Source organism: Corvus brachyrhynchos, unplaced genomic scaffold (assembly GCF_000691975.1).
Source record: "Corvus brachyrhynchos isolate BGI_N302 unplaced genomic scaffold, ASM69197v1 scaffold93, whole genome shotgun sequence".
NCBI lineage: Eukaryota > Metazoa > Chordata > Aves > Passeriformes > Corvidae > Corvus > Corvus brachyrhynchos.
The window spans coordinates 1433654-1447395 of NW_008237273.1; the positions used below are offsets into that span (position 1 = coordinate 1433654).

Sequence of the window (13742 nt, forward strand, 5' to 3'; positions counted from 1 at the left end):
AATCATGTCATAGTCCGAGCTTGTGAACAGACTCTTCACGGTTGTAACTTACTGATTAGGATCCCGCTAGAGTACATGAAACTTTTGAAGACCTGGCTTGTGTTTTCTAAAAAGTGCTTCTGATTTTTGAGAGAAATGTATTTTATAGTTTTATAAACAGAAACTTAGCTACATTTATGCACTTATCTGAAAAATTTTTTCCTTCATTTGTCTGAATTGTCCAGTAATTTTGTCTTGCTCATTGAAGCAAGAAATGCCAGAGTACTATATGCTTTCAGAAGCCTTCTCATTTCACTGTCTTGCCTACTGGACAACTAGGTTGGTGGTTGATCTGCCAAAATTCAGCCCAGAAATGGAACTTGCTGTCCTCCCTTAGCTTGTGGTTTTGAAGAAGAACAGCTGTCCCGTAGCTCAGAAAAAAGAAATCAGGCCACCAAATGGCAGAGAATGCTTCTCAGGTGTATTTATTAAATAATATCATTTTCTATCACATGTTTAGTTTTATTTTGAAAGTGAGAATTGTTGGGGAACCTTAGCATCATTTTTGTGATGCAAATTATTTTTAAAATCAAAAAACATGATCTTGAAACCCTCCTTCAGATTCCTAATGACAGACTTGACCTAACTTCTGCATCCTCTGGTACCACGTGGAATGCAGAAGGCGGTGTTGAAAGGCAGCATGCGTCCCACTCTGAAGCTGTTTCCTGCCTACTGAGAACTAGTGAATTGTCGTATCAGCTTTGTGGAGCTGTTACGCCCTTGATGAAGATGTAGCATAAATTTAGTATTGAAATTAATCCCAGCACTGTTTGTTCATTATATGAGGGCGATGAAGAGAGGAGCAACTTTGCTGTACCAGAACATTTTGGAGTTTTTCCTAATCTTACAATTGAAATATACAGTTCAAAACAAACAGACTGTAAAGGATAATACTTTTAAAGGAGTTTATAACTGTCTTTACAGTAGCACGTGCTTAAATGTTTCCTCAGAATTTCATAAATCAAACTTAGTATGTGTTTACTAGATGTTAGTGTAAAAGTTGTTGTAGAACTTTGATTTAATATATGTTTAATGTAGAATAAACTTCATAACAAGATAATTAATGTAGACAGAGGACTTGAAATGAGCTTCCCATCACAGCTGATGAAGGCTGGGCTTAAGCAGACTGACTTTAAAGAGTTTGAATGCTATTTATAACTAAGGATTATGAATATCATTTATTTTGAATATCAATTGGTCTCACTGCTCATGTGTAGTCCAGTATAGCTACAACTGAGAAAAATGAAGGAAGTAGTCTACTGACTAGAGAACTACCTTAAGATGAAACAGAGTTGCCCAAGAACCTGCCTCTGGGAAGCAGAAGGGGTACTATGGGAAGAGATAGGAAGTAAGCAACTTAGATAAGGACGCTGATCGTTATAATGATATATCTGTCATCTCTACTGCTGTCCTTTGTAGCTTATTTGCCCAGCACAGCATTTATCAGGGATGGATATGGGTTTAAAGAATTGACAAAATCCTCTTATCCGCTGAGCTGAGAGCCCTCCAATTATTCTGCTGCATACAAAACATTTTGGGTAATTTTTTTAGAAGACATTTTTTCCCTACTCGTATGTGTTAACAGTTGTATGAAAAACTTATGTATCAGTGGATCACTGGAGGATCCACTGGAGGACTTCCTTGAGAATTCTGGAACTTAACATGGTGATGCAGGTCGCTGTGTTAGTGTTAATGATTACTGCTACCCCAAAGATACCGAATGCCCACTGCTTACTCATCACCCTGCAGTTTACCTTGTATCATTCAAAGATTTAGGTAACAGTAGATCAGGTGATGTATTTTTTTCTTGACACTCAAGGTAAAACAGGTGCCCAGAAATAAAACTGCTTTCCTCTATCAAGTCTCCTATATTCAAGGGGACTTTTTGTCTACCTGTATTATTTGGTTTCTGCGCAATCTCCCCGTTACCTAGGGCTTGATTTAACCAAAGCAGGGTCTTGCTTTGACCATGTTGAGCCTTTGGCACTCAAGTCTTCTTTTGGGTTCTCTTTAATCAGGAAATTAGTTTTAGTTTTCTTCCTGTATACTAATGTACATAATTTTCTCTCGGGCAATGCTGTTGTGCCTTTGGCATGGGTAAAATGGGGAAATACAACTGCCTTGTGCAGAGATTAGCTTAAACAAATCATTACAGTTAGGGAGCGGGAAGAAAAGGTTGGGCAGCAAATTAAATCTCATGTTTTAAGTGCAGGTTTCACTTTCCTGTGTTTCAATATTAATGCAGACATCTTGTTGCTGAATTATAACTGGGACCAGAATTTACATTAATCAATTCTGCCATGTGCTAGAGAAGTGGTATGACTTACTTCCCCCATGCCCTTTTCTACTTTAAAGAATATCATGACAGCTGGGAACATCAGTGTTTTCAACACTGTTTTGTTGACAAAAACACTGTTTTGATGACAAATCATTGCCAACAAGGTACTGTGAAGAAACTTAGTTCTAGCCTAGCCAAAATCAGGACACAACAGAAGCTGTAAAACAGTCCAGCTTTTCTTAAATCCAAAAGTTTGAAAGAAAGGGGAGGGAGGTTGCCGGTGGGAAGTTGCTTTAAGTTTGGGTGTGAAAAGCTAATCAAATGGATACTACCCTATTTATTGACTGTGCTTTGAAATATTTACATAAAGCCTGTCCTCTTTCTAGGCAGGTCATAGGCGATGATTGATTCTGTAGAAGGTAGACAACAACCTTGAGAAATAGAGAAAGAGGAAGACTAGTCAATTCTCCAAAAATTTGGAAATTTTTTGGTTTATAAAAGGATTTATGCTATTTGAGAATGTCGAGTGCTATTTGGAAAATTGAAAAAAATAATGCTTTATGGTTAATTAATTAGGTGGTAAGTGCAGATTTCAGAACTTAGTTTAAGTTTGTGGAAGCACAAATTTAGATTGCTGAACTGTAAAGACAGTGATGTCTTGTAGAACAAACAGTATTTTCTTTCGGTCTGTGATTTGGAACCAGAACAGAGCCAAGTATACAAAATCCAAGAGTACTTGAATTATTAATTATTACTCTTCCTGTGGACTGAGACAGATCATTTTACAGTGAAAAATGTCATCATCTGCTCATGTAAAAATGCATGTTGAAACAAATGCTGTAGCAGAATTTTCCATTTTTTTTAAACCACTATCTATAAACCACTCACGCACACACATATATATACATATGTACATATATACATGTGTATATATATGTATCATGTATAAATAGCATATATATTTGTGTGTCTCTGTGTGTTTGTGTTTTAAGTAGTCATAAAACCAAGCTGGGAATAAAATGAGGACATCATGAGTAGATTTAATTTAGGATTAATCACACAGTGATAAGGAGGAGTAGAAGAAAAAACTCTAGCACCTGCAGGTGTGAAAATACTGAAAATCTGATTAAAAAGGGAATGGAGATAAATAAGTCTCCTTTCCTTTATTGTCACTTCAGCAGCAGCCCTCTGGAAATTTTGTACCATATGGTAAAGAATGCAATAAATTATATTGTATTATATTGTATTATATGACAGGTTAGTCATATATACAGGCAAAAAAAATACATAAAAGATATGAGTTTTAATATGTTGGGACAAGTTCACTGTGTTTAGTAAGGTGTCATGTTGGGAAATTTTGCAAATTCCAATTTATTTCATACATTTGTTCTATTTCAGGTCCCAAATCTGATCCCGGTTCTGATATTTAAATTGGGAAGACCTTTGGAGCCTGCAGTTTACAGGGATATATTGTATACATTGCCTACACTCGGTGTACATAAGGTCAGAATGAAAAATTTTTAGTAAAATGAAAACTGTATCAATAAAAGGTCATGTATTTATAAAAATTATTTGGACTAAGCAATGTATAACATGCTTAACTGATTTTTAAGCTTCTCCATTGTCCGTTTCCCGCACTTTCACGTGTCGGAGGAAAACAACTTTAGGGGATGGGACTATGCAATTACACGAATTTATTGTTTAAAGTAACAAACGCATCAGTCGAGGCGTGAGATTTTACACCACCTCCGAGTAATGGCGACTAGTCCCAAGATTTAGGGTTACATCGTAATTTATAATTTTCTAATCCAATAGATACTTAAAACGACACTTTGTTTTAGATTAATGACCTGTGGCACTTCTCAGTGCAATGCAGCTATGTCTTGACCAATAACTTCTCATGTCACGTACACATGATGTCTCTGTTATACCATCTACATTCTTAACTTAAACTATATAAAATCACACTATTATATTTTAAAACCCTTCACCAAAACACCCAGTGTACAATTTTACTTATAATGATAGGAATACAAGTTTGTAATCCTTTTGCTTAAAGTTCACAAATCTCTGTCAATTAAGCCAGGCCTAGTCTCTTCCAGGGTTGTAAATCAAAGCCTCCTTTAATTGCAGGAGTTTCTACTCCTCTGTCTCCCACACTCCATTACTTTGTAGTATTTTGGATGGAATATGATATTTGTTTTAAGGTGTGATGTACATTACGCTTTACTGTCTACACTGTATGATCATTATATATGTCATGAGAGGATGCTCTTGGTCTTGTTATTTGCTAAAGTTTTTAGGAAAATGACTTTCAGTTTATTTCTGATATTCCAGTTGGACAGTTATTTCCTGGTTGTACTTGGTTGTAAAACAGTGATTTGTAGATTAGTCTTTGTCCGTGGACATACAAAATAACAACACTTGGTTAAAAATTTCTTTCAGGTTTGTGTAGCTCAGATTCTACGTGCCATACACATGCTGGGGAGCACGCCAAAGCTCAGAGCAATTGCCTCACGGCTGATGACATCATTATGGGAAAGACAGGTTAGAATATCCTTGTAGTGTCACTGTAATAAGTCCAGTTGAAAAACTTCATTATCTCTAATGAAGGAAGAAAATAATTTCGGAGCATTACTGCTACTAGCATGTCATTATCAGCACTGTAACATAAATGGTGTTAATGGTGCCTATTCTGATCTTGTTCTAGTGAAATAATTTCAGTAGTATGTCTTTCATGAAACTTACTTTTCATTTAGTGAGATCTCAAACTGGGATTAGAAAATACATTTGTTTGAAGGACAGCTTTCTGCTTTTCCTTACGTGCAGTAAGAGCAAGACCTTAGTGTTGTGGTTTAACCCCAGCCAGCAACCAAGTACCACACAGCCATTCACTCACACCCCCACCACCAGTGAGACTGGGGAGAAAATTGGAAGGGTAAAAGGGAGAAAACTGGTGGGTTGAGATAGATTGTTTAATAGGGAAAGTAAAAGCTGTGCACATAAACAAAACAAAACAAGGAATTATTCAACTGCTTTCCATGCGCAGACAGGTGTTCAGCCATCTCCAGGAGAAAGATCACGTGTAGTGGTGGCTTGGGAAGACAAACATCATGAGTCCAAACATCTCCCCCTTCCTCCTTCTTTCCTCTACTTTATATCCTGTGCATGATGTCATATGGTCTAGAATGCCCCTTTGGTCAGTTTGGCTCACCTGTCCTGGCTGTGTCTCCTCCCATTTTCACAAGCACCCCCAAACTCCTCCCCAGCATGAAGCATGAAAAGCAGAAAAGGCCTTGGCTGTGTGTAAGTCCTGCACAGCAGTTACAAAAACATCTCTGTATTATCCACCCTGTGTCCAGCACAAATCCAAAACACAGGCACACACCAGCCACTGTGAAGAGAATTAACTCTACCCCAGCCAAAACCAGCACAGGTTATGTGACAATCCTTTGCTTCTCATTTTTTAAAGGTGCAGTAGAGATGTGGTCTGCAAAAGCTGCTTAGATTTCAATGTAGCATTAGAGTCTAATAATGAAAAAAGGCAAAACATGGTATGCAATAATAAAAATCAAAGTGGTATTTAGAAGTCCTGTAGAAGTGTTACCAACTGAAAATCCTGTCACACTTTTGAAGGTGTGATGATCATTTTAAAATGAAATCTCTTCTAGGATCGAATTTACCCGGAACTGCAGAAGTTCTTGGCGATGTCTGATATGCCCTCTGTGTCTGTTGACAAAGATGCTCAATGGGAAAAGCTGATTGCTAAAGCTGCTTGTATAAGAGATATATGTAGGCTGAGGTAAGTGTGTTAGCCATCTTATATCTTTGTATATATCTTTATATATATATAAAACAGCTGTTTTCAGAAAAGCTGCATCATTATTTTTACTTATTCTGATACATTAATTCTGAGTAGTATTTTTCTAGTTGAGACACTGACTCAGCTGTTGCCAACCTGAGCAGCTACTAAGTTTGGGGTTTTCTATTATGACTAATAGAACATACATATAAATGCTGTTAAAATTAAATGGCCTTCATCCTGGAACAAAAGATGCATCCTATACTGATCCAGGATAGAAACTTCAGGCATAACACTTCCAAATTAGAAAAAGTGAGAGATGAAAAAATGGAAGAAACAGCTAATGGTCTCTCTTTTGATCTATTCAAAGAACGATATAATGTTTTTTCTGAAAACCGTATTTTGTCACATGCACATTTTTGGTCTTTATTCAGATGTAATACAGTGGTTGTGCAAGTCTAACTGGATGACACATTGAATCTTTTCAGCTCTAACAATCCATGAATATCAGTACTTGATAATAATTTACAGTTCCTGTAAAGAGTAATTTTAAATGCATTGGTATTTACTTCCTGGTTTTATGTGCACAATATAACCTTTTCTATTTGTCACTTACCTTGGGTTCCAGTTTTCACTTTTCTTCTTGAAGGTCAGTTACTAACAGCTGAGAAGATTCATATATCTTTTAAGCATCAACTAAAAAACCAAGGTCCTAAAGAAAAGACCTTTTCCTTTACCTCTTCAACCTTTTTCCATTATGCCAAACAGTAATTTTCAAGAAATTTTTTAAAAGTAAAAAGCAAGAGAGAAATCACAATGCACCTGTAATACTCTTTTTGCCAGGTAAATGGCATAGTTGGAGTTCAGGTGTATGCACACTCTTCATGCATTTAGAAATTATTTGGAAGAAAGTGTGAGCAAATAGATAAGTCACAATTTACCATGCATGTAAGTCACCTACCAGATACCTTTTACCAGAATGTCTTAGAGAGATAGTATGAGGAACTGTTGAACACCTTGCCCACCACAACACAATAAAACTGAATGGATAGTTAAAGACTGGAAAGCTAAAGCAGCCCATGCAGTCACTGAGGGAAAGACAAAGGGCATTGCAGCAGAAAAAAAAAACGGAAAAATGTAGCTATCTGATATAAGAGGGACAGAAAACCTTTGGTGCCAGAATCTCCACCAATACACAGTAGTGATTACTTGCAGGAGACTGCAACAAAGAAGCGTAAAATAGTGTCTCTAATAGCACATTTGGACTTCCATTCTCAGTCCCTTCTTGAATTTTGTCATCTTTTGGTGTACACAACATGCTTAGATAAAACCATCTATAACTTAACCACTCCATGATCTCTTATTTGGAACTTGATGCCTGCTGATTTAATTCCCTGTGTCACTCAGCCTTTAGAGCTCTCTGTCATATCCACCTTGTATTTTTTTTGTGTGAACTCCCAGTTCTAGGCAGTTTTACTTGTCACTTAAACAGAAGCAGTACTTAATAAATTTTTGTGTATAAATTATAGCTTGTGTGTATGTGTGAATATTGCCTTCTGTCTTCATGGTTTTTTCCTTTAGACCATACCAGCATGGAGCAGACATGTTGGCTGCAATTTCCCAGGTATTAAATGAATGCACAAAACCTGATCAAGCTTCACCCGCTGCCATAGTATTACAGGGTCTCCGGGCACTTTGTGAGGCTGAGGTAAGATTAAATTGGCTCGTCCTTGTGTTTTGAGTTTTGCTTGTGGTTCATGAACTTTTTTCCCAGTTGGCTTTTTTTTAAGAGTACACTGAATTGCTGCAGAATTTCTTTTTCTTCTGACAAATTTAATTCCTCTCTTCCAACATAAGTTCATAGTTCCTGGGAAGTTGTACTGTGACCTTCTGCTACAGGCGATCAGCCCTTCAGTGCATGGGCTGAAATTTTAAATCAGCTTTGCAATTTGCTGCAAAGACATCCTTCCATGCATCTTGCCTTGAGATTTGAAAAGAAAGACTGTTTGGTGCATAATTCTGATTGGCTGAAAAGCACTTAAATAATCTAATTTTTGTGTCTTCTTGCTGGCCTGCCCTGCTGGGTCTCATTCATAGAGTGTACCAGATAGGGAGTGAAATCACTAACAGCTGGGAGGATTCTCTTTTACCATAATGCATGTATTGCTTACTGATGAAGAGGACAAGTAAGCTTTGGGACAAGCTGCCCGTAGAGACTGTGCTGTGTCCTCCCCTGGAGATTTTCTCCTTCCTTTTGGATACAACCCTGAGCAACTGGATCTGATCTCATTGTAACCGTGCTCTGAGCAGGAGTCTGGGCTGGAAATACCCTGAGGTCCCTTTGAACCCAAATAGTACTGCGATGCTATGGTATCTCTGAGTTAGGGGACAAGGCTCTTTGTATCCACATCCCAGCCAGTGACATTGCAGGAGTTGTGATACAGGCACAGTCATGCTGTGAATCTACTACTGACAAGCTGTACTGTACAGGCCATCAGAGTAGTGGACTGATTATATCCTGCAGGAATATTTGATTACCCATTCTCTGCTGAGAAGGTTTTCCACTAATACACTTTCACTGCAGTGTTTACTGCAGTAGGGCCACCCATTGCCACGGTATTTGAAATCACTTAGCAGTTCATGAACAGTACAGTGAATCATTCATAGATACCAGTATTCAGTATAATTAAAAATCTTCAGACAATGGCTGCTAAGAAACAATTTATTCAGGGTAATTTTTTGTTTGCCTTTGATGTGGAATTTGGCTCTTCTTAAGGTCGCATAGATTCTTGAATGCTGGCGTTGGTATTGAATCAATTTTTTCCCAGGCTGGATTATATTTAGACTTTGTCTTGCAAAGAAGCAGGCGTTAGGTATATGATAAATGTCACATCCTACTCTAATAGCCTCATTTGAAAACAGATGTATACTGTACCACTGTTGAGGACTGGAAAGCTAAGACTACTCAGGATGGAAGGAAGGAAGGATATAAGGAAGGAGGAAAGGAAGATGGACAGACAGACTTCGTGAACATTACCAATTTTTCCTGTCCAAATTCAACTCGCCTGATTTCCCCAACTACAGTGTAATGTTGTGGGAGACCAAATCTACCGCCTAGCTGTTCTGAAACTTTAACAGGGAGTTTTCTTGCTGTTTGGCAAGCTGGGTGACCATTTGGGTTAAGTTATTTAGTCTGTCTCTTATTTATTATTTAGACTCTAGTTTGCAGTGCAGGAAGGACATAATCATAGAGATTGGTTTTGTTTTGGTGTTTTCTGTCTCTGTCAGTGACTTAAGGGAAAGGGATATAGTCTCCGAGCTTTTCTGTGTGCAGCTGCTTAGATGTAAGATTTTAGAGAGCACGTCACTTTCAGTCAACTTCTGAACCAGAATAATAAATTATGTTTTCATACGTATAGTGTTCACTCAGTTGATGATGGAACCCTATACACCTATGGCTTTGTCAGGGTTCAGTTCTGAGAGTCTCAGAAAGGCTCCTTTGTAAAAGTAATGTGGTAACAAAATGTGCTGTAACATTGATTTCTTTTTTTTGGTTCACTCTTGTGTAAGAATAGTTATCCATTCTGCTGGCTGCAGTAATTATTTTGTATAAAGGTAGTGACTTTGCTCGAAGTGCATCCTACATGAATGGTGTTAATAGTACAAGCTTAGCTTTTGCAGGACTTGCAAGAAGGGCTAGCTCCCTCCTCCTCCTCCCCGCCCCAACTTCTTGTTTGGTAGGTATAACAAAACATCTTTAATGAATAATGCACAGTGACTTGCACATCAAAAATGGAAAAAACCCATGCAGTTCTTGCCAGATCACATTTCCTGTTTCTCGGCATGTAATTTGTTTTTTCTCCAGTGATGTCAACAGAAGCTAGTGTACTTCATATGAGGCTCTTCTGGCATCTAATTGATTTCATGTATCAAGCAGAGTATGCAAGCCAAGAAACAGTCAAGAATAAAATTGCTAAGTACAGTTTTTAGATCCCCTTTCCGTTTAAATGTTGTTGTTCTCTGTTTTTCTCCTAAGATTTCTCACCCTTTTAGGGCAGTAGGTCACCTGAAGCTGAAGTGCTTTGTCTCTCCTCATCATCTGTATAATTTAGCTTTTAATTTTTCCCATCTGGAAGTCAGTGTTTTGTGCGGTGGCAAGCTTGCTATTTTAAAATAAATTTTAAAAATAACAAGAAAACATAAATGTAAACTAAAAAGCATTGTACCAAAAGTGCTGTGTGGTTGTTAATGTCTCCAGATGACAATGATATATTAATTGGAACAAACCAGAATGAAAAAAACCCACACAACAAAAAATGAAAACAGACTTAAGAACTTTTACCAAAGTATGACACTAGCATGTCTAGATCTGTAAACACGTTTTCTGAATAGCACCGATCCTTTTTTTTCAGACAGTAATTGGCATACCAGTTTTGTAAAATTCTCTTATCTTGCTAGTTTTCTAGAATATTTTGCATTTTCAGAGGACAGCTTTGTCAAGCTTAACAGTGTCTATGGAATCACAGAGCTTTTCCTTGGGGATTCATGACTAGCAGATAAACTTCATCATAAGATATTTATCACAGTTGCCCATTCCTCCAGGAAGACATCATGTCAAGGTTATTACTGCTTTTATAACCTTTTTTTGTTTACTGTGGGATTTATAGTGTGTAAAGTACCAGTTTCCCCACTGTTCCCATCCCCCTGTTCCGGTTTACAGTATGTCATTTGGTAGGAGTTTTTTGTAGGACAGCTGTTATGTTGCAAGTCGAGGAAATACCTTTTGAAAAGGAATTCTATAGTCCTAAGCTAAATCTGAAACTTCTGTTAGAATGCTGGCCATTTTTAAGGCCTTTTTTCACCTCTTAGCTGAAGTTGGAGAATATGTGTGTTACTATAGGAAAGAATGAAATTAAACATGCTTGGCTAGCTAATGATTTTTTAGTCTTCGTAAATTACAGTATCCAATTCCACAAATGCACAACTTCTTTTCTCTACATATTAATACATGTTGTGTTTTCCAGACAGCTAACTCATTACAAATTTACTATTTCTAGATAGCTGAGGAGGAACTTCCAGTGCTAATAGATATGTCTACCTTTCTGAATGCTGGAAGACCTTTTTTCTTATTCTTGCAAATGGTCTGTTTTGAAAGAATGGAAAGAGAGGTATCATTTTCCCTTGGAATGTTATCAGATGAGGTCTTTCTAGCCATCAGTGGTTGTTACCATAGAAACACACTCATGGGTTTGCTATTCCTGAAATGGATTCAACTTGAAATACATCTTTGGATTTTTAAACTGCACCCTGATATGTGTTTTACACTCACTGAAGTGACTGCTTAATTTGGCAATTACCTGCATTCAGTGTTACCAAATATTCTGTTTTTTCAGTGCAGAATAATACTAAAACTACCTTTCTTAATGCCTTTGGGGAATATCTTCATAAACATGCCTTTATTTGATTTCATTATGTAGATGAATTTGTGTTTCTCAATGTCTTCATTTTCTGTTTCTTTGTTGTAATTTTTTATGCCTGAAAGACCTTTTCCTGGAATTTTCTCAGATTATTCAAAGTCCTGATTTGCAGTTTTTCCCTTTAGAAGGCTGAAAATTATACTTCCCTTTGCCATTGCTATTTTTAAATTTTCGTCTAGACTTTGGTTCTAAGCATACATGGTTTGGGGTTTGGGGTTTTTCTTTGTGTTGTGGTTCTGTGGGGAGGGTGGAGTAGGGTGAATAGAGTTGTAGTTTCTTGGGGTTTTTGGTTTTGTTTGTTGGGGTTTTTTGTTGTTTATTTGGTTTGTATTTTTTCCTATTTTGTACTCCTTTTTTTTGAAGTGGAGCCTGAAATCTGAAAGACAAATGGTAACAACAGATTATTATAGACAGAATTATTTTAGATATGGTGGCAAAATTCTGAAATATTAAGTTCTCCACAGGTAGCAACATTAAGGTTTGATGAAATACTGCACTGGAATTACTTAAGTTTTCAGGAAAATACATGGCTGGTTACCAAGAGAATTGTTTCTCTGGTTACCTGGAAACTGTTGTTTCCAGGAGGGAAATTATGTATCCTGGAAGACCAGTTATGCATCCTGTTGTGCTCTAGTTACAGTGTAAATGTGTTCAGTATTAGGTATTAGTGTTCAGTATTTATTGTAGTTTGACAGTTTCCAGCGGTTTCTGGATTCCTGAACTTTTGTGTTTTGCATTTGTTCTGCAAATTTTTTTGGCTTTGATTAAGTATTAAAGGCATTTTGTTTTGGAGGGTTACCAGCAAAAATAGATTCCTTGGTGACTTCCTCTGCTTTCATCCTGTTGAATTCCCTGAGACAGCTTGCTTTTTAGCTAATTTGACGAAGTTAAGTAGAGCACTGATGTGGTATGAAGAGAGATGTACAGCTTTGTGTATTGCTAACAGTGTGCTATTTATTCCTACTGGTAGTTGCTTTCCCTGGTGAAGTACTGTGCAGTATTACTGCGTTATGTCAGTTGATATACTAGTGAATTTTCAACATGCTTTCTTTTTTACTGTTTATGAACCATATATTAATTCCTGTTCTCAAGAAGGAAGAGCAAGGACAAGCACTGGAAAGAAACATTGTTTAAGTGAAGTTGGGATAGCTGTTAGTAAGGATGCTTCCCACTTTGCTTCCAGGTTGTTTGTATCCGTTCTACATGGAATGCTCTGTCACCAAAGCTGAGTTGTGATACAAGACCCCTCATTTTAAAAGCACTGAATGAATTGTTTTCCCTGGTTCCCTCATTAACAGTGAATACAAATGAATTTGAGGTAGGTACTTATGGAGTAAGGTGAGTCTTTCTTTTAGTATACATTTGTATATAACTTCTACAAGCGCCTGCTTAATTTTGATAAAATTGCACCCACTACCTAGTTCAGATTAGTCAAATGCACGTTTATAGTTTCACAATTTTCACTTGCATTAGTGAATCCTGGGAGATAGGTGGGAAATTCTAGTGCGAGGCTAATCCATGGTATCACTCTCACAGAATGCGAGGACATGTGGATGGAGTTCAAAGCTGCACCCATTCCACTTTCCTAACTCAATGTATGTTGATGTGGCAATAAGTTGTTTCAGGTAACTGCCTCTATTTCAGCTGCTTATTTGGTCAAAGAAAGCATAAATGCGTATTTCCTTTGCTTTTGTAGAAATTCAAAGCTCAAGTTATCAGCTTTCTTTGGAGCAATACACAGAACAAAGTAAGTGATACAATTGAAAATGTTGATTTCTGATGTCAGTAAGGGATATTAAGTTTTGTACTTTTCTGTCAAGACAGTGTCAGTAATCTCATTTTCTAATAGGGTTTTGTTCTTGTTGCTTAACACTGTTTCTGAGGCAATGTACTACACATGAAACGTGGTAACTGAAGTAACTTCTGCCATTTCCAAGGAGAATTACGAAACAAACTCTGCACTAGTATGACCTCACCTCAAGTCCTGGGGGCAGTTTTGGGCACCACAATATGAGAAAGATTTTAAACTGCTTGAGAACATCCAAAGAACGGTCACAAAGATGGTGAAGGGCCTTGAGGGGCAGCTGAGGTCACTTGTTCTGTTCAGCCTGGAGAAGAGGAGACTGAGGACAGACCTCATCTCAGT

The 13742-nt window shown here is 37.4% G+C and overlaps 1 protein-coding gene across 3 annotated transcripts in view; it reads left to right on the plus strand.

Annotated features, from left to right (window-relative positions):
• FOCAD (focadhesin) overlaps nucleotides 1-13742 on the plus strand; it is a 93456-nt gene that overhangs the window by 36907 nt on the left and 42807 nt on the right. For all 3 annotated transcript variants that reach the window (XM_008630855.2, XM_017730599.1, XM_017730600.1), the window contains 6 exons: nucleotides 3716-3820; nucleotides 4763-4864; nucleotides 5989-6119; nucleotides 7701-7827; nucleotides 12780-12914; nucleotides 13293-13343. In XM_008630855.2, coding sequence (XP_008629077.1) covers nucleotides 3716-3820; nucleotides 4763-4864; nucleotides 5989-6119; nucleotides 7701-7827; nucleotides 12780-12914; nucleotides 13293-13343 — 651 coding nt within the window. The remainder of the gene's footprint in view (nucleotides 1-3715; nucleotides 3821-4762; nucleotides 4865-5988; nucleotides 6120-7700; nucleotides 7828-12779; nucleotides 12915-13292; nucleotides 13344-13742) is intronic.